The 19,722-nt window shown below is 39.6% G+C and overlaps 1 protein-coding gene across 3 annotated transcripts in view; it reads right to left on the bottom strand.

The window, feature by feature from the left end:
* Positions 1 to 19,722, bottom strand: part of WWP2 (WW domain containing E3 ubiquitin protein ligase 2) — a 122,745-nt gene that overhangs the window by 46,057 nt on the left and 56,966 nt on the right. For all 3 annotated transcript variants that reach the window (XM_011382594.2, XM_011382595.2, XM_011382596.2), the window contains exon 7: positions 4,704 to 4,831. In XM_011382594.2, coding sequence (XP_011380896.1) covers positions 4,704 to 4,831 — 128 coding nt within the window. The remainder of the gene's footprint in view (positions 1 to 4,703; positions 4,832 to 19,722) is intronic.

Below are 19,722 nucleotides of genomic sequence, written 5' to 3'. Positions count from 1 at the left end.
GGAAAACACCATCCCATGTTACCTGATGGGAAAGTTCAGTCTTTCTCTGGCCAGTATACAGATTTATGCAATTTCCATTTGTATTCCACCATGCTTCTAAGAATTCAAAGTCTGAAATTTGTTTTGAAAATGTATAACTGTTAAAGAATATCCTGGTGAAAAAATAACAAGGCTGAACTAGCCCTTCCAGACATTAGAAAAACATACAATATGTCAATAATCAAAATCACATGATCCTAGTTCAAAACTGGAAATAAAATAAGTGGAATGAAAAAAGAGTACAGAAATGAATTCTCACTGAATATAAGAATGTGTTAAGTGATAAACACTAAGCAAAACCACAATGAGAAAAGAAAACTAATTAATGTTCATAGGAAAATAGGACCCCTAAATAGAGAAAAATTAATTTAACATGACACTCATATTTACATATGTATAGAAATAGATATACCTCTATAAATTCTAAGAGTTATTTTTTAACATATAAAAGATAAAACAGAATACAGTATTTATTCAGTTTATAGACAAGAGAGAATCTTTTCATTATTGAAGCAAAAGGTAAAGTTACAAACATTAAAAAATGCTCAGGCACAATTACTTTAAAAAAATTTTAACTCCTTTTCTACAAGAGCCACAAAAATCAGATAAAAGGCAAAACAATGACATAGGGGAAACTTAAAATCATAAATATAACATATAAAACTTGTACCTAATACTTCATACCCATTAGGATGGCTATTATGCAAAAAATGGGGGGGTGGGGGAAACAAGTGTTGGCAAGGATGTGGAACAACTGGAACACTCATTCACTGCTGGTGGGAATGTAAAATGGTGAAGCTGCTCTGGAAAACAGTTTGAGGGCTCCTTAAAAAGTTAACATAGAATTACCATATGACTCATTAATTCTACTCTTAGGTATACAGCCAAAAGAACAGAAAGCATGGACTCAACCAGATACTTTTACATCCATGTCACAGCAGCATTGTTCACAATAGCCAGGAAGTAGACACAATCCAAATGTCTATCAACAGGTGAATGGATAAATAAAATGTGGTATACACATACAATGGAATATTAGCCTTAAAAAGAAACGAAATTCTGATACATGCTATAATATGAATAAATATTAAAAACACTATGCTAAATGAAATAAGTCAAACACAAAAGTATCCACTTATAATATGAGGCACCTAGAATAAGCAAATTCATAGAGACATAAAGTGGAATAGAGGTTACCAGGGGCTGGGGTGTGGGAGGAGAAGAGAATGTTATTGTTTAAAGAGTACAGAGTTTCAGTTTGGGATGGTGAAAATGTTCTGGAAATGAATAGTGATGTTGCACAACATTGTGAATGTACTTAATGCCACTGAATTACACACTTAAAAATGGTTTAAATGGTAAATTTTGTGTTACGTATATTTTATCACATTTTTTAAAGGGTGTACCTAGAGTATACAAATCTCTAAAATAAACTTCTATATCTCCAAAGGTCAAATCATCAAACACTATGGGGAAAAAAAGAATCACGCAATAGAAACAATCAACTAATAACTGAAGAAATGCAAGGAGGTTAAACAACAAGGTGGCACTTAATATCTGTTAGCAAAATGGTAAGCCAGTATTTACAAGGTTTCAGGAATAAACCTTATATACTACTTGAGGAAAATTTTACATTGCCTTGGGATGTATGATTGCTTCAAATCTTCTGGAAGGCAATCTGATAATATACATTGGATCTCACTTCAAAAAATTTTGACTCAAGAACTTCATTCAAGAAGAAACAAAGCTGTGGGCAAAATGTTTACATCAGGATTTTGTTTTACAATAGGGAAATAAGTAAGAATTGAGGAATGGTTGAATGAATTATGGAGTATTAACTGTGAAATAGTAGGAGGCCACTGAAAAAAGTTAATCAAGAAGACCCCAGATACATAAAAGCCTATGTAAAAAAATAACAAAGTGAATAAACGAAAATCTACCCCATGCTGCATAATTATAACTGTATGAAATTATTCATAAAGATAAAAGCTACCAGTGATTGAGAGCTTACCATGCCCCAGGCACCATGCCAGGCACTCTACATGTTTTATGTAATTTATTCTTATAACAACCTTAGGAGATCTATATGTCTTGTCCTAATTTTATTAATGAGAAAACTAAAGCCCAGCAAGTCCCTGGGCCTTACACACATACCATACACAAGGGATCAGCATCCTACCGCGGTCAGTGTGACTCCAACCTATGTGCGTGGAAATCACATTTAAAAGAGGACTGAGAGATGTAATTGTTTCAGATAAAGTTTTCAATAAAAAATGAGAAAGTAAATCATTCCACACAAGTCTCAATGAAGTGCTATATCATTAGTCTATTTCTCGATTCCACCACTTCTAAAACTTAGAAATATTATATTTATACAGACAGGCTGCCATTCACTTTCATTTCATAAAAATGAATACCTTACAGTTGTGACAACACAAAAAACCACCTGGAACTCGGCTTCGTTTCTGTCCCAAATGTCTTTTTCATGCATAACTGCAAAGCACAGCCAAAAGGCTTGCTAAATAAATCCAGTATGTCTGTGGACACATTTCCTGAAGGCAAGGCTCACTACCACCACCATTTTGGAACTGGTCCTCACAGTTCTAAGAGCAGTGTACTGAAGGATGGAGATGTCCTCATTCATATCCTCAGATCCCCTTCTGCTCTTGCACTGCCAAAGAGGGGGACTTCTGTCTGCTCCCCCGAGGAAAGGTGAGATTTTTCTGTACCCCTTGGATAGACATTAAAGAGTCCACAAAGTCCAGGCTGGCTGCGAGGCAAAGGTGAGCTGTCATCATGGCAAAAAGGGGAAAGGAGAGAGATGAGACAGAGGCCAAGGCCTAGTATTTTAAAAGGCAGAAATCCCTAAAATGCAATGACTGTCCTTCATAGATGGGTTCTGGGAATAGACTGGGCATTCAGAAACACCGCCATAAAACATTTCCAAGGCACTTTGGGGTTACGGATATTTGGCTTTCTGAAGACATGGCTGACACCTGCCTCATCTGCTGAAACATAATGTTCCTGGAGATAAGGACAATATACAGAAGTATCTGAAAATAAATGTAAGGGAAATACAGGTCTGTTTAAATGTCGATAAGAGTGACTCGAAGACCATCAGCATATAATGTCAATTTACCAATAGTTTTCGTAAGAAAGCGGAGGTGGCTGTATCACATTAAACAGTATCACAATAACATAGGCCCCTGGGGAACAAAGTGGCCCAAGTCTCCAGGAAATAACTGGTTCTGAAGAGCCAGTTTCTCTTCTCCATTTGCAAATGCTGGTCCTTCTCCACGAGGGACTTATTTTTTCTAATGGAAGTGTGTTTTCTGAAGCTCACAGAGCTGCATATGGTTTTCCATAACACAGTCCACAGCCACCATCTTGCTGTCCCCTTCGCACAGACAGGAACATTCACACTCTGACTAGATGGTTCCAGAACTGGGATACTGTGGTTGGCACGGGAGTACCAGGCAGGCTGAGACAGCACCTCCAGCTCATCCTAGTCCTCAAAGCTCAGAGCAAGCTAGTTAACTCAGTTCTTCAAGCAGGTCCCAAGATGCACAGTGAGCCCTGCAAGACACAGGCCCTCCACCCAGCAGTCCATCACAGGTAACAGTTTAATCAAGCACCGTAAGCTATCAGAGCAGCTCTACGGCCCTCATGTGGTGCTCTCAAAGGAAATGAAAGTCATTAGAAAGTAACTCAAATCAATTTCTCCTACTTGAGTTTGTCACATAGAGGTCTTTAACAATGTCATAACAATGCTTATGTGAAGAAGTGATGCTGCTCTGATCTCCTGCCCTTCATGCCACACCTCTGCTATCACAAGCCTCTACAAAATTAATTAAGATGTCATTTACCAATTTAAATACCTGCACTTCCCCCACCTACAGTTTATCAAAGCAATGTTCATGTGCCTTCCCAGCTGCTCCAAATTAAGACAAATTGCCAAAAACCAGCAGTCACTAAAGATTTGACATTTTACAAGATGCTTAGAAAAATGAACAGTTTTCTTTTTAATTCAATACTGACCTGATGAGACAGAAGAAAAGCATGACAACAAATGAATTGTTTTGAAATAGGTACTTCCCTTCCGACTTATGGGGAGCAGAGTCAAGTGTAGAGATATTCTATGTGAATGTGGAAGGGCTGTTCACTCAGATGGCACAAACACTCTAGCTGGAACAGCCACAGAATGCCCCCCAGTGTGGCTTTGCCCCCAGTCAATCCCAACCATGAACAGTGCTGCCATCTTCTCTAACCCAGCTCCCAGCAACAATACTCAGTTTTCTTTCTCCCTAAGTCTGATCATGTCCTTAAATTAAGGAAAGAAAAAAATGTATAAGTATGATTCGCCACCCACCCCCAATGAAATCCAATATTGATAAGAAATGAACAGAAAAAGCAATACTTTTTATTTCTATGCAAAGGAATATTTTAGAAGAATCATATGGAGAATAGCCGTAGCTATATAGAATATGCCAAAGATAAAGGAAGATGGGTCAATGGAAAGAGTGATGGATTCGAATTCATCCTAGCATTGGAGTCCTCTCTCACCCACCCTACATTCTGACATAGGCAGAGTCACTCGACTCCACATGAGAACAGGTTAGAGGCCACTGCTTCAGTCCAGGCTGGCAATTTGGACTGTCACTCACCTGTGCCATTGGCCAAGCCCCTGTGGCTTGGGTTCTTGATGGGCTGGTGATGCCGGTTGCTAGCACCAGGGCTTTGTTCGCCGGTTGCTGTGGTTGTTCTGGCTGAACCACCTGAATGTCTGTGCGTCCTGGGGGTTCAAAGTATAAGGCAGACAGATATAAGTCACTGTTAAAAAAAAAAAAAAGAAAAAAAGAGGTGTACCCTACCTAAGTCACTGTATTCCCTCTCTATTTATTATAAGTAAGACCTTTAATAGCCCATGTAGTTAGTCTTGACTCAACAGATGCTGGCTCCAAACGGAGAGACCCAGGTAAGCTTCCTTCTTGGTAAGAGCCCAGAAGGCAATTTTGGGTAAACTTTTCCACTTGAAATAAACAAATCCAGAGTGAATTACCCCCACATCCAAAATGATGGGCAAAATATCTTGTGACCATCACATTATTTTTATTGGGCTCAAATGTAAGAAATAAACAAGAATCACTGGACAGGCTACAGATGACATATTTCTCCGGGTAGGCAGAGCCCAAAACTTATCCAAATTCATTTTCTCTATAGCTAGAAAGATGTTTCCCTTGGGAACAAGAAGTCAAAGAGCATTAGGCAACTTTAGCCAATGCATATGTTGACATGTTTTATCTAGAAAAGATGACTCCATGGTCCATCCAAGTAAATGAGGAACAATGCAGAAAGGGATCTACATCAGAAGAAAATCGGCAGACTCTAGCAGCAGAGAACCTACCTGGCATCTTCAGAGAACACAAGGCAACAGGCAGTATGTATTCTCATGTTCCTGCTGAAACATGACTTCGTCACTCAGTGAAAATGTCTAAGTCTCCTTGCCCTTTGGTTCAGCAGTTTTGTCAAAGGAGATTATTCTAATGCTTAGTCATTATATACCACTTTTCAACAGTAAGATGATTTAAATATTATCCAGTGAAGAAAAGACCACCCCTCTCCAGACAGAGAAACAGAGGTCCAGAGAACAATCTATATACCACATGACCAACAATAAAAGTAATAACTATGACAATGGGAGTATACTGTGCATAGAGCTGCAACATTATGTTCCTGGTACCTGTGGTTGTGCTGTTCCCTTTACATACATTGTCTCATTTAACGTGGCAACCCTAGAAGTAGCTTACTATTATAATGCCCATTTTACAGATAAGGAAACAGACACAGAGAAGTGCAGTAGAAACTAAGCAATGGAGCAAAGACTCAAATTCAGGTGTGAAAAGCCCAGTTTCTTTGTTTGGAGACTGGAGTGGGAAGACTGGACTTAAGCTAAATCCCTCCCAGGAGATTATTTCACTAGTCACCTAGCCAATGGCGAGATGAAGAGCTCCATCAGAAGTTCCCCAGCTGGGCTGCGCTGTACCCACCGGAACACCTCCGCTAGTCAGACTCTAGTCCAGTGTTTTGAGACAAGCCTGCAGCACAACAAACTAGGAGGTTCCTAGGGGAATAAAAAGTGCCCCCACTATCTTCTCTAGCACAAGAAATGGATTTTTTCCAACAAAGTGGGCATAAGCCAAAGTTTTAACAGTAATTATCTTTGGGTGTGGGGAATATGAATGCCTTTAGCTTTTCCTTTTGTGCTTTTCTAGATTTTTCTAGTTTTCTTCATTGAGCTTGTATACATTTGAGCAAGGAAAAAACACATTTTTTAAAAAAGAAAAATAAATGGCTTTTCTTGGGCCGACACTACAAAAATAAAAGAAAAAGAAGAAGAAGGAGAAAGAGAGGGAGAAGAAGAGGAAGAAACGAAGAAGAAACCTAGCAAACTCTGGATTCCTTCATACCTAACGACTGCGTGGCAGTTAAAAACGGATAGAGAAGGCACAACTGAGCTATGGAAATAAAGACTTAATTTGAACTCTTTTTCCATTTTATTTTTCCCTGAGCTAATTTCATAAATCAAAAGCTGTTAACCACACCTCAGTCAAGAAAAATATTTCAAAGTCCCTACTTCATGGGAAGAAATGCTAGTATTGAGCATTTTACCACAACTTCTCATCAAAAGCAGAACGAGTACAGACAAGTTCCAAAGGGAAAGACGGGCTTTAGCCACTGGAGATTGTGTGTATACATGTTGAGGGCAGAGAGCTTGGTAGGGATAAAATTGGTTAACAGAAGGTTTCTTTCAGCCAAGAATCCCTTTCAAAGGACAAAAAAGCCTCTCTGATTTGGTACTCACAGCCCACAGCGCAGGCCTATATCCCTTAAGGAGCAGCAGGCTGCGTGGGCAGCACAGAAAATGCAACAGCAGTCTTGTCACACACACGGGCTCTGACAAGCCCAAGATTATGTCCAGCTCCCTGTCCCTCGGCAGAGCAGCTGGGCATGACAACAGGGTGGGTCCCATCACTCTCCTGGCTCCTCCCTCCCTCCCCCAAAAGGGCCTGCGGTCAGAGTTGAGAGAGAATACTTTCAGAAATGTTTAACCACTAATGATAGCAGCTTACCCTGAATGACAGGCTGGAGTGGAGCCGGGATTAGCCCGTAAACCAGGGGCAGCTGGGACCACTTTGCATGAACTGCCACCTCCCTGCCTGTGGCCCACTGCCACCCCCGTTCCCATCACCACCACATGCATACCCTCCCCCCTAGATTTCTTCCTTTGCCTTAAATCTGGAGCTTCTACTTTTTCCTCCTGAATTACCTTTAAAATAAGATTCTCAGAAGGAAGAGGCCTCAATATTTGAGGAAAATCTCTTCAGCAGTTTCCTTTCTTGGAGGACTCACTCGACCCTTAAAAGATGGCATTGTGTTGTGATTAAAGCTGGCCCAAATGCTGAAACCACACACCATAACTCAAAATAGTATCAGGACAAAAGCGGGGCTCCACCACAGACAGCCTGGCTTCAGCTGTGCCAATGACTTCAACCTTGGCCTGATCCCTCCACCATTTAGGGGCGGAGCAGGGTGAAGGGGGATGGGTTATGCACCACAGCAGTCAGCAGAAGGTGGAACAGCAAAACTCCACAAATGGTTTCAGGTCACCTAGTTACAGAGATTCAGCTCTCCTTACAGCATACTCTTCTCAGAAGGCTAATGTGTCCTTATCCAAGTTTCTCCCTCAGAAACTGAGGCCTCCCTGAGAAACGCTAATCAAGGCCAGGGCCCTAGGATTCTCTTCCATGCTCCTGAAAGCAGTATGATGCAGGGTAAAGCCCCAGGACAGGACTCTGGGCCGTCCCTTGACATGCAAGTTATGACACTGGCAGTGTTGGCCTCAGTCCTCAGGTGACCCTGACAGCCAGAGCCTTGGATGCCTTGGGACATTTTGCATCACCTTTCATAAAGGCCATTGAATTTCATTCTATCGTTATTTTCTGAGCACTAGACACTGTTCTAGAGCTCGTAACAAAACAGAAAATCCCTGACCTCAAGGAGCTTACCTCTTAGAGGAAATACAGTGATCTCTAATTTTTTTCACAAATTTGCATCACACCCTGCAATGTTGGTGTGTGGGAGCCACTTGGCTGGTAAGCCTGGATGATAACCTGGCATCGTCACCCCAATGCAGCTCTTTTTTGACTATCGTCACATATGCAATCGTTTATGTGGAGTAATTAAACAAAACAAACTTTGTTTAGTTAAAAAAAGGAAGCCAGCCTTAGCGTTGGTAAATTTTTTGCTAAGTTAAGAAGTGGAATTCAAAATTTGGTGGTGGCCCCGAATTTGAGATCAATAAGTCTATCACATCCTTTATGTAGAAACTGATTTTTAAAAGCAGTTGGTGGCTTCATCAAAATTCACAACTCCTGCTCTTTCAAAGACACTGTCAAGTCAAACCATAGACGGAGAAAAAATATTTGTAAAATGCATATCTGATAAAGAACTTATACCCAGAATATATTTTAAACACCCTCAAAATTCAGTGACAAGTAAACAAGAAACCAATACAAAAAATAATAAAGAGATTTTAACAGACACTTCAGCAGAGAAGGCCTACAAATGGCAAATAAGCACACAAAAGATGTTCAACATCATTAGTCATTAGGGAAATGCAAATTAAAACACAATGATACACACCTATTAGAATGGACAAATGGGGGAAAACTGACAGTAACAAAATGACAGCTGACAAGATGCAAAGCAACTGGAACTCTCCAACATTGCTGAAGAGGATGTAACATGGTACAGCCACTTTGGAAAACAGTTCGGCAGTTTTTTATAAAGTTAAATATACACTTAGCATACAAACCAGCAATCCTTCTCCTAGGTATTTACACAAGAGAAATTAAAACATATGTTTACACAAAAGCTGTAGGCAAATGTGTATAGTGATTTTATTCATAATTTCCAAAACTGTGAACAACTCAAATGTTGTTCTAGTGAATGAAGAGACAGATTGTGGTACACCCGTACAGTGGAATACTACTTAGCAAACAAAAAGAACAAAATACTGATACATACAACAACGTAGATGAATTGCAAATACATTATTAAAGTGAAATAAGACAATCACAACAGGCTGTGTAGTATAAACATCATTCCATTTTTATGACATTTAGGAAGAGGCAAAACTTTAGAGAAAGAAAACAGAAAAGTGTTTGCCAGTGGTTGGAGGAAGAAGAGGTTGACTATAAAGGAGTACAAGGGAACTTTCTGGGGAGATAAGACTTTCCATATCTTGATTATGGTGGTGGTTACCAGACTATAGGCTTTTGTCAAAACTCACAGAATTGTACACTGAAAAGGGTGAATTTTACTATGTGTAAATTATACCTCAATAAGCCTAACTTTTAATAATTTAAAAAAGTAATTTGTGTTTCAGTCACGGCAAAAATAGCTCATGCCGTAAGAAAAAAATATCAAAGTGACAAAAAGTTTTAAAAGGCAAATAACATAGTGTGAGGATGTGCTCAAAAAAACAAATACAAAAACAAAAAAAAAACACCTTGATGAAAATGTTATTTAGGCAATATTCAAAATTCTAAAAACACTTTGTATTAACAAATGTAAGGTTCTTCAAAGACTGAGGACACATCTCTCCCAAACGTCAAGAATTCGTGGCTGATCAGATACTGGGTGTCAAGCATATTTTTCTAACTTAGTAAAAGAGGCCCAGGATATGAAAAAGAGTTCCTTTGACCTCAGATTAAGGCCCATTAGTCTTCAAGCTCAACGAGAAACAAATTTCAGGGTATAACAAGTAATCGTAGGTTCTCGTCCATTTAAAAAAGAAAAAAACAGACATAGAAGTTAAAATGAATTTAAAACTCTTCTCACATTCCAATGTAGGGATATTTGCCTGGATAACAAGACCCAAGAGGGCAGCTCCCACAGCTCCCGCCCATCCTCAGAGGCCTCTTAACTGGGCATTGTCTTTTAATAGCAGAATGGAAACAAAACTGAGTGAGGCTGGGCCAGTTTCCAGCAAGACAGAACTAGCAAAAAACAGGCACTTAAAATAGAAGCGTGGAGAAAAAAATGGGAAGTGGTGATGGGAAAAGGAATGGTTTACACCATTCGCAGAGGCATCAATAAGCAAACTTACTCCCACCTACACCCTCCTCAATTCTTCCTCTTCATTCGAATGTGGATTAGAGGGGGAAAAAAAAAATAGGGAGGGAAATAAAAAGAAGAGGTGAAAAGGGAAAGGCACAATTAGAGTTAAAATGGGACCGGTCTAGTCATACCAAGAGTAATTTACAGCTCTATTCCACACCCTACCTCTAGCTGCCAGCCTCAGAAATGACAGGAAAGGCAAAAATAAAACTGCTGCCAAGTCTGTTCTACATGACAGAAAGACAAATGATTTACTTCTGCCCAACCTGGTGTACAGAGCAATCCTCTCAACGGTGGTAGCTTTATGAGACTAAGAAATTCGTCTTAAGAGAGAACATATAAGAAATTTGACTCATTTTATCTAATTCCAGGTTGTATGTTGGACTTAATTGAAAAGAATGCTCAATTACCCTCCCAAACTTGAAAGAGAGCTGAAGGTCAGGGGAAGTGTTCACTGTCACATTCTGCCCCACGCCCCCGGATGCAGCAGTTGATGACTAGAGGTTCCTTGAACATAGATGGCAGCCCATGATTTATTTGTCCTATAGCTTGAAATGGTACAAAGGTATACAATGCTCTCAAGCTTAGTTGACGACCAGAGCCATCAACTTCTTCTGACTTCTAACTGGATTCTGCATGGGACTCCAGATTATACAGGTGGGCCAGAGTAATGTCTCCAAACTTCTTCCTACTAACATCAGACCTTGTTTGAAGCTGGGCCAGCTCAGAGTATCCCTGTGCTACAGCCCCAGACCAGATGGACTACATGGGACCCTGAAGTACTAGGGATGACAGATATTAGGGCAGGTACTGAGCATGACAATAAATTGAGGAATTATTTCTAAGTGTTCTGACATGACAAATCACAAAGAAATTCAGCAGTAGCAAGGTAAGCTACAAAAAGAGTATGTTCAATGGACATTCCTCAAAACAACCCTTTGCTCATCTATTCACCTGGCATACCCCCAGCTGGCTCCTAATCCACAACTTGGTCTAAATGTCCCTCATCTCCCAGGCTACAGTGAATTCCCTTGCATCCTCTCATATAGCATTCTAATTTTCCCCTTTATGGCACTTCTATTTGTAATTATATATTTGTTTGTGTATTTATTTGTTTAATGTCTATCTCCAATAAGGTCCCTGCAGGCAAGGACCGTGTCTGTACCTCTATATAACCAGCACCCAGCATGTGCCTAGCCCCTAGTATGCATATAAAAATATTTGCTGAATGAATAAAAGCTAGCTATCAAGATCAAAAGGACTCTTGGGCCTGTAATCTCTATTACTTCCTGTTTTCTGCAGTCTAGTCATTCATCACCTCCTCATCTCTCACCCACCCCTTTAAAGAATGGAATCCATGCCACAAGATGGAGTCAATGATCTACCAGATATTGACAAGTGTCAGAACTTCCAGAAAGGCTAGCCCTAAGTATCATATGAAAACATTCTCTAGTATCGGGGTCTAGAAATAAAATTAAATAAAATTTTCATTAGACTCATTTTGTTCCCATATTCTCAATACTAACATTGCAAGACAATCTCCAAATCTAACGAAATTTTACTTGGCATGGGTTTTTTGTTGTTGATGTTGTTGTTCTAGCTGTAATTTTAAAGATTCTTCCAAAAGTAAAGTCTAGGCAAGTGATTAAACATGGGAATTAAGAGAGATACCTCCTGTGGTAGGCAGAATTTCTAAGATGACCCTCCCTCCAAAGAGATCCCACCCTAGTGCCTAAAACCAGTGAATATGACAAGACATCACACATTTGATTATGTTATGTTACATGGCACAACTGACTTTCAGAAAGGGAGATTACCCAGGCAAATAAAATCTAATGACCTAATCTCTTAAAAGCAGACCACTTTCTCCAGCAAGTGTCAGAAGTTGAGGGCAGAAGAGAAAATTAGAGAAATTTGAAGCAAGAGGGAGATCTGACGCATCCTTGCTAGCTTGAAGATGGGGGTGGGACACATGAAAAAAATGCGGGTGGCCCCAAGGAGCTGAGAGAGGCCCTGATTGATAGCCAGCAAGGATCTGGGACCTCAGTTCCACAACCACAAGTAATTGAACAGCCCATGACCTGAATAAGCTTTGAAGTAAATTCTTCCTTAGAGTTTCCAGATAAGCATGCAGCTCTGCCATCACCTTGATTTTGGCCTCGTAAGACCCCCGAGTAGACAATCCAGCTGGCCATACTGTGCTGGATATCTGACTTACAGAACTGTAAGCTAATAAATGCTATTGTTTTAAGCCTCAAGTTCATGATGATTTGTTAGCCATTAATAGAAAACTAATACATATAAATGTCCATTTCCACAGAAGATACTAACTGTCAAATATATGGTTAGATAATAGTCTTGGCCTAAATTCTGGCTGATCTCTCTACCTCACTCTAGTTTAGAGGACCTTACGCAGTGATGGCATCGCCCTGTAAAATCGGTGTTCATCTCACAGGGATAGTATTTCCACGATCAGAAGGTCCCTTATGAGATACATATTTCTAAAATTCGACAATCATTTGGGAATTGGAACAACTACCCAAGAGTGAGATATTACTGTTCTTGGAAGGTAAGTAACATTCTTTTCTGGTAGAGTTCGGATACACAGACTTTACACATTTTTTTTCCAAACAAGACGTATTTATATGGCAACCTATCTCTAATTCCACTGTTTAACTTAAAAGTTACACAGATTTGAAAAGAATAATCTATGAAAAAAGTCCAGTATAGAAATAAACATGAAGAAAAAGCAGATGAAAAAGGAGAGACTGAGCAGGCAGTGGGAACCCACCATGCTCTTGGCGGTTAAGCTAAGCCTTGGAAAGCACAAGGCAGTCCTGATAAAAAGTCTCCCCACACTCCATGCCACTGAAACCATCACTTCTCACGAGTAGGGGCGCCAAGGAATGTAAACCAGTAGCAAGACCCACCCTGAAGTTCTGGCAAACAAGGAGCAGAAACATAAGACTCTTTCAACTCAACAAATATTTACTGAGCTGCTGCTATGTGCAGCAAGGAACTATTCTAGGCTCTGCTAGGGACACAAAGATGAATAGGGCACAGGTGCCCTGGACATGGTGTTTGAGAACTCAGTGCCACTACTCCTGTACCCCCTCACCCCCCCACCAAAAAAGTAAATGAAAGCAAAAGAAGTAACTCCTCAGGAGTCCCCAATGCAACATTCTTTTCTAAGTGTAAAATAAAATTGTATGCTTTGATTTAAAATAAATCTTTTAAACCTTCTTTTAAGGCAAAAATTTCAAGGTAGAACTAAAAACAAAACAAAAGAACATAATCCACCTGGTTCTGATCTCCTCTTCTCCTTTACAAAATAACAATTATTTGTACCATATCTACTCTAGGTTAACACTAATCTCATTTTTAAAATTTTGGTCATTTTGTCATTAAAAAGTTGTACCTTCAAAGTCACACTGTAGGCACACAATGTGGACTCACCCCATAGACATGCTATAAAACTTAGAGTAAAACCAAACAGAAAACCTTCAGACAGGGAGCGAGTGGATAATTCCCGTTCTCTTTACAAGATTAGATGCAGAATTTCACACTCCATTATCAAATAATCAACAAGCCAAAGAAATCGTCAATTTATCAAGGCAGAGAAAAGGCAGGCCAAACACAGACTTCATTAGAAAGTTAGTGTGGAGATGTGAAACAAAGGCAGGAATTAGAAGGCAAGAGGATGAACCCAACTCCAAAGATACCAAAAATCACAAGAAATGGACTAATCATGACAGTTTAAAGACAGAAGTTATCACGTTGGTTTTTTAAAAATCCAGTTAAATGCTGTTGCGAGCAACACCATCTAAAATACAAGGACCAAAAAGGTTGAAACTAAATGGATGGGGGGAAAAATTATGCCAAGCAAATACAAAACAAAAGAAAGTCGGGGTAGCTATGATAATGTCAAAACAAACAGATTTTTAAAAAATGATTTCTAAAATTCAGGTATAATTTATACATAGTAAAATCACCCTTTTAAAGGGTAATATTTAATGAGTTTTAAATAATGTATTACAATTGTGTTACTACCACCACAACCAAGACATAGAATATTCCCATCACCTCCAAACCGTTACCTGGGACCCTTTTGTGGTCAGTCACTCCCCTCGATTCCCAGCAACTGCTGATTGGATTCCCGTTCCTATAATTTTGGCCTTTTCCAGAATGTTATATAAATGGAATCATACAGAATGTAGCCTTATGTGTCTGGCTTCTTGCACTGAGCATGATGCTTCTGTGTGTCATCCATGTTGTTGTAAGTTGTTCCTTTTTATTGTTCAGTGCAAATAAATTTTGAGAGAAAACACTAAGAAAAAGAAATAAGGATAAAACTTCAATTTGCCCATAAGACATATTTACATACTTCAAATTTGTATTGTGGACCAATAAAATAACCTTGAAATACATAAAGTAGAAATTCATATATATTACCTGGCCCTACCTATTACTGCCCTTATCTCCTACTTTCCCATCACTCCTTCCACTCCAGCTAGACTGGCCTCCCTGTTCAACTCCAAAGGCATGCTCCAACATGCCTTTGCAACAGCCATTCCTCCGCCCAAACATTCCTCCCCCAGGTATACTCATTGCTAAAGTCCTCACCTTCTTCAAATCTTTAGTTAAAGGTCACTTTCCTAATGACACCTCTCTTGACTGTCCTATTTAATACTTTTGCTGATATGTAATACATTCATATATAATTTTGTATGGATCAAATTTATATTTTAAATAATAAAAATCAATAAAACCAGAAAAAAAAGAGAAACACACTGAGATTCTGCATCATTATAGAAGCCAAGGTATAGAACATTTCCAGAAAGGACTAACTCACAAGATTAAACCTGCACATACATTGGGGTGGGCTTTGGGGCTGTAATTTTGGCAGAATGAAAGAGGTGGATGCCAGCAGGAAGCGAATTGATACATAAACAGAAATAAAGATGGGAGGCCCAAAGAAAATTGAGACCAGTCACTATATTTTCAAATTAAGGGTACATAATAACTTTAGGAAACCCTGTGACATGTGAAGAGCAAAGCAATATAAGGTCTGTATTTCGGTTCTGTGACAATTTTTATCTACTATGAAAACTACATATAGAATTGTTTCAGTGTTTGAAAGGGGTCATTCTATTGAGGCTATTGAATTCAGGCTGTCGTTAGCCATCAAAAAGACAGTCATGAGAACAAACCCCAAATCTCCACCTCCACAAATCTTGGCAATTTCAAAAAGAGCCATTGAGTGCCAATAGAACCTAAAGGAAAAGTCTAACTTCATCTCACCAAACAACAGCCACAAACACCATGGCTTAAGCAACCCTTTTCCCCACCATCCTCATCTGTCCAAAGCATTTGCAATCAGTTCTGTTCTGGTCTTCCATCATCACATACTCAAGCTGCCCAAGCTCCCATGACTAACAAGTCATTTCTCCAAGACCCATACTCTTTTTATTTGCTCTCTCTAAATTATTTCCCTTTCAATCACATTTTCTAGGACTGAGAAGTTCTAGAATACAGGGCCTGATTAAAGTAGAAATATCACTCCTATGTCCTCAATTGTGGTGACCCTTATATTGGCCCCACTGCTCAATGTCATTTTGTTTTGCTCTGTATCTCTTAAGTTTGCTATTCATTCCTCTTCCTGTGGATACACTTTCAGAAGAACGACTCTGCCCCAGAGCCACATAGTATCACTTGTTCCATTGAGCCTGCTAACCACCAATCCTAACCATTATGGGGGATGCCATTTTAAAGTGACAGCTTCTTCCTCTTCTGCATTTCTATATCCATGAATAATATCTCAACAAAAGTATCTGGGAGTCCCCTCTATTCTCTCTATCCTTCATCCTGTCTCCTCAGTCAGTCACCTAGTCCTGCTCAATGATTATAACTTTTAGGTATTGCTGTCTCTCTCTATTCTGCCACTGGCCAAAGCTAGTCATCAACTCCTGTCTCACCAGTTCCTACAACAGTCCTCTTATTCGTCCCTGATTCTAGTCTCAACCTTTACTATGTCAGACATTCTCACCCTCTTCTATTCCACATGCCTCCCTTCGCCTGCCCAATCACACCAGGTCTCAGATTCCCTTGCAGCTAGATTCTGGAAGTGATTTAGGTTGCACCATGAGAAGCTCTTGCAGGAGATCTGGAAAGTAGAAGGAAGGCAGAGACTGTTCTTCTTGTGGTGTGATGACTGACCGGCAGGGGCTCTGGCAGACTCCACACATCACTGCCTGGATACCAGCTTCCTGCATGTAAGGTGGTTGTAGGAGCACAGCAGTTTTTCTCACATCTAGATTGCAGCTGCACGGCTGTAACCTTAAAACCAAGGATGGAGAGGGACCCAACTCTGTTCCTGCAGTCCATCCAATGACTTTTGTAAAATACCTAATTCTCCATATTAAATTCCTTTCTGTTCAAAATACCTAGAGTGGTTTCTGTTTCCTGCAATGAACATGAACTGATACAACTTCAAATTCATCCATATTTTCTTGAATAATTTACAACAGAAATAGCGTATCATGTCCTTGCTCAAAATTCAGTGCTTCCAAATATCCAAAGAATAAAATCTAAATTGCTCAGTAAAGTATAAAAGACCCTTCGTAAACCGGTCTTACCTTCTTACCATCTCCAGCAGGATCAGCAAACTTTCTGTAAAGGGCTAGACAGCAAATATTTTAAGCTTTGCAGACCACATAGTCTCTCTTAACTACTACTTAACTCTGCCGTTGTAACATAAAAGTAGCCATAAACGATACGTAAATGAATAAATATAGCTGTATTCAAAAAATTTTTATTTACAAAAACAGATAGTCAAGAGAATAAGACAGGCCATAGACTATGAGAAAATAATTGCAAAAGACTATATCTGATTTTTTAAAAAAAGGAAATATCCAACTAAAAAATGGTCAAAAGACCTGAACAGACACCTCCCCAAATAAGATACATGGATGGCAAATAAGCATGAAAAGGTGCCACATCATATGCTGCCAGAGAAATACAAATTAAAACAGCAACAAGAGACCACAACACACCTATCAGAACCGCCAAACTGTGAACACTGACACCAAATGCTGGAGGAACTCTCATTCACTGCTGGTGAGGATACAAATGGTATAGCTACTTTGAAAGACAGTTTGGCAGTTCCTTACAAAACTAAACATACTCTTACCATCTGATTCAGTAATAGCTCTCCTCAGAATTTACCCAAAGGAGCTGAAAACATGTCCATAGAAAAACCTGCACAGAGATGTTTATAGCAGCTTTATTTTTCATAATTGCAAAAACTTAGAAGCAACCAGATGTTCTTCAATAGGTGAATGGATAAACTGTGGTACATCCAGACAACATTAATCATATCTAAAAGAAATGAGCTATCAAGCTATGAAAAGACATGGAGGAAATTTAAATGCATATTAAGTGAAAGAAGCCAATCTGAGCTATATACTTTATGATTCCAATTATATGACATTCTGGAAAAGGCAAAACTGGAGACTTTTTAAAAGGACTGGTGGTTGCCAGAAGTTAAGGAGGAAGTGGATAAACAGGCAGAGGACAGAGGATTTTCAGGGCAGTGAAATTACTCTGTATGACACTGGTGATAATGGTGATAAATGTCATTATAAATTTGTCCAAACCCATAGAATGTACAACACCAAGAGTGAACCAAAATATAAACTAGAGACTTTGGGAGATAATAATGTGTCAATGTACGTTCATCAGTTGTAACAAATATGCCACTCTAGTGCAGGATGTAGCAGGGAAACCTGTATGTGGGGCAGGGGGTATGTGGGAAAATTCTGTACATCCTACTCAACTTTGCTGTAAATCTAATACTGCTCTTAAAAAAAAAAAGAAAAGAAAAGAAAAGAAAAACAGGCAGTCTGGATTTGGCCTGTGAACCATAGTTTGCTACAGCTATCACCCTGAATATCTTTTATATCAATATTACCAAATGACTAATATTTCCTTGAATAGGCCAAGTTCTGTCTTGCTTTTACCCATGCTTACCCTCTGCCTGGAGTGACTTCCCTTATGCCCACTTCACTGGTCTGCAAACTCCTACGAAGTATAGCTCAGGCATGTGGATTTAGGTGAACTTTCCACTATCTGCCTCCTGCAGGTGTCTTCACTGCCACTGTGGGGTCCACTGCACTAAACAGTAATTGTCACCTATGTATCTGTTTCCTAATAGATACCACAGTCCTTGATGTCACGGACCATGACTTTTTATCTTTTTCTCACAATATCCTAGCACAGAGCCTGGCATTCATCCTGCCTTCAACTGCAGATAGCTGCCTTACTTTCTCATGGTTCATGAGAAGTTCTAACCAGCTTTCTGGCACATACCATACCTCTCTAGGCTCATAGAGAAGAAATGACCAATAAATACCTATGAAATAAATAGACCTGAATAAACAAATGTATAATAATGTATAATGAGTAGTTTTAACTAGTGGAAACTAAATTAGTATGTACACAAATGTGTAATTAATCCCCATGATTACTTTTCAATGTCTGGCTTTGAGAATGCAGCTCAGCTCCTGTCTGCAGTCTCAATCCCATGCCATGTAAGCCAACTGCTTAGAGGAGAGTGAGCTCCTGGTGAGCAGGGAGTGTCTTAGTTATCACTTAATGAATAAATGAATTACATTTATTCTTTTTCTTACTCCTTCTAGCTCCCCAGCAATCGTAAGGAGATTACAGCCAGATTTTAAGTAAAAGCTGTTGGATGGGAGGCCTGAATGGAAACTGTAAAGGCGCTTAATTCAGTTTCAAGCTGACACAGTGACATCTCCAAATAACCACAGCTTCAAATCAAGTAGCCTTTGGCCATCCCAACTGAAGGAGTCACTGGTGGCCAACAATGACTGAGAGAATGGCCCAGTGCCCGAAGGCTCAGTTCCCGACCCTCATCCCTCTTCCCCCGTGAGCCTTGCTTCCCAATCCCCCTTGGCCCTCCCAGGACTCCCAGCAGTGTTCCCAGCAGAATCATGCCCGGCTGAGTTTATTTTTCTTTCCTTTCTGGGCTAGGCTGTCTGCAGACACAGCTGATGAGCTATTTAGAGCTCACCAGAGACCTTGGGCTTTATAAATTTCTGAGATTATACCTCTTCAGAGGTCATTAATGCCAAGGCAAAGGAGTCAATAAATTTGATGTGTTTTCATCAAAGCAAGACCAAAAACAAAGAGAAAAGGAAGGTAGATGAAAACGCTCTCATAAGAGGTTTGAAAATTTACATGTAAAAGACTTCGGCTGGGGAGAGGGCTCGTTAAAACACAGATTATGACCCACATTGACTAATGCAGCTGATGATCGATGTAGGCAAATTCAGGGCCTCCAGCCCTTCACACCACACACACACACACACACACACACTCTCTCTCTCTCACACATATTCTTATACAAAATAACTTAAATACATACAGGTAAATGAATTGTTTAAGCCCCAGTATACAACTTCTTCACCTAGATACCTTTCA

The sequence above is a fragment of the Pteropus vampyrus genome, unplaced genomic scaffold (assembly GCF_000151845.1).
Source record: "Pteropus vampyrus isolate Shadow unplaced genomic scaffold, Pvam_2.0 Scaffold483, whole genome shotgun sequence".
In the NCBI taxonomy this organism is placed as follows: domain Eukaryota; kingdom Metazoa; phylum Chordata; class Mammalia; order Chiroptera; family Pteropodidae; genus Pteropus; species Pteropus vampyrus.
The sequence above is the reverse complement of the archived record's forward strand: the minus strand, read 5'-3'. Positions and strand labels throughout refer to the sequence as shown.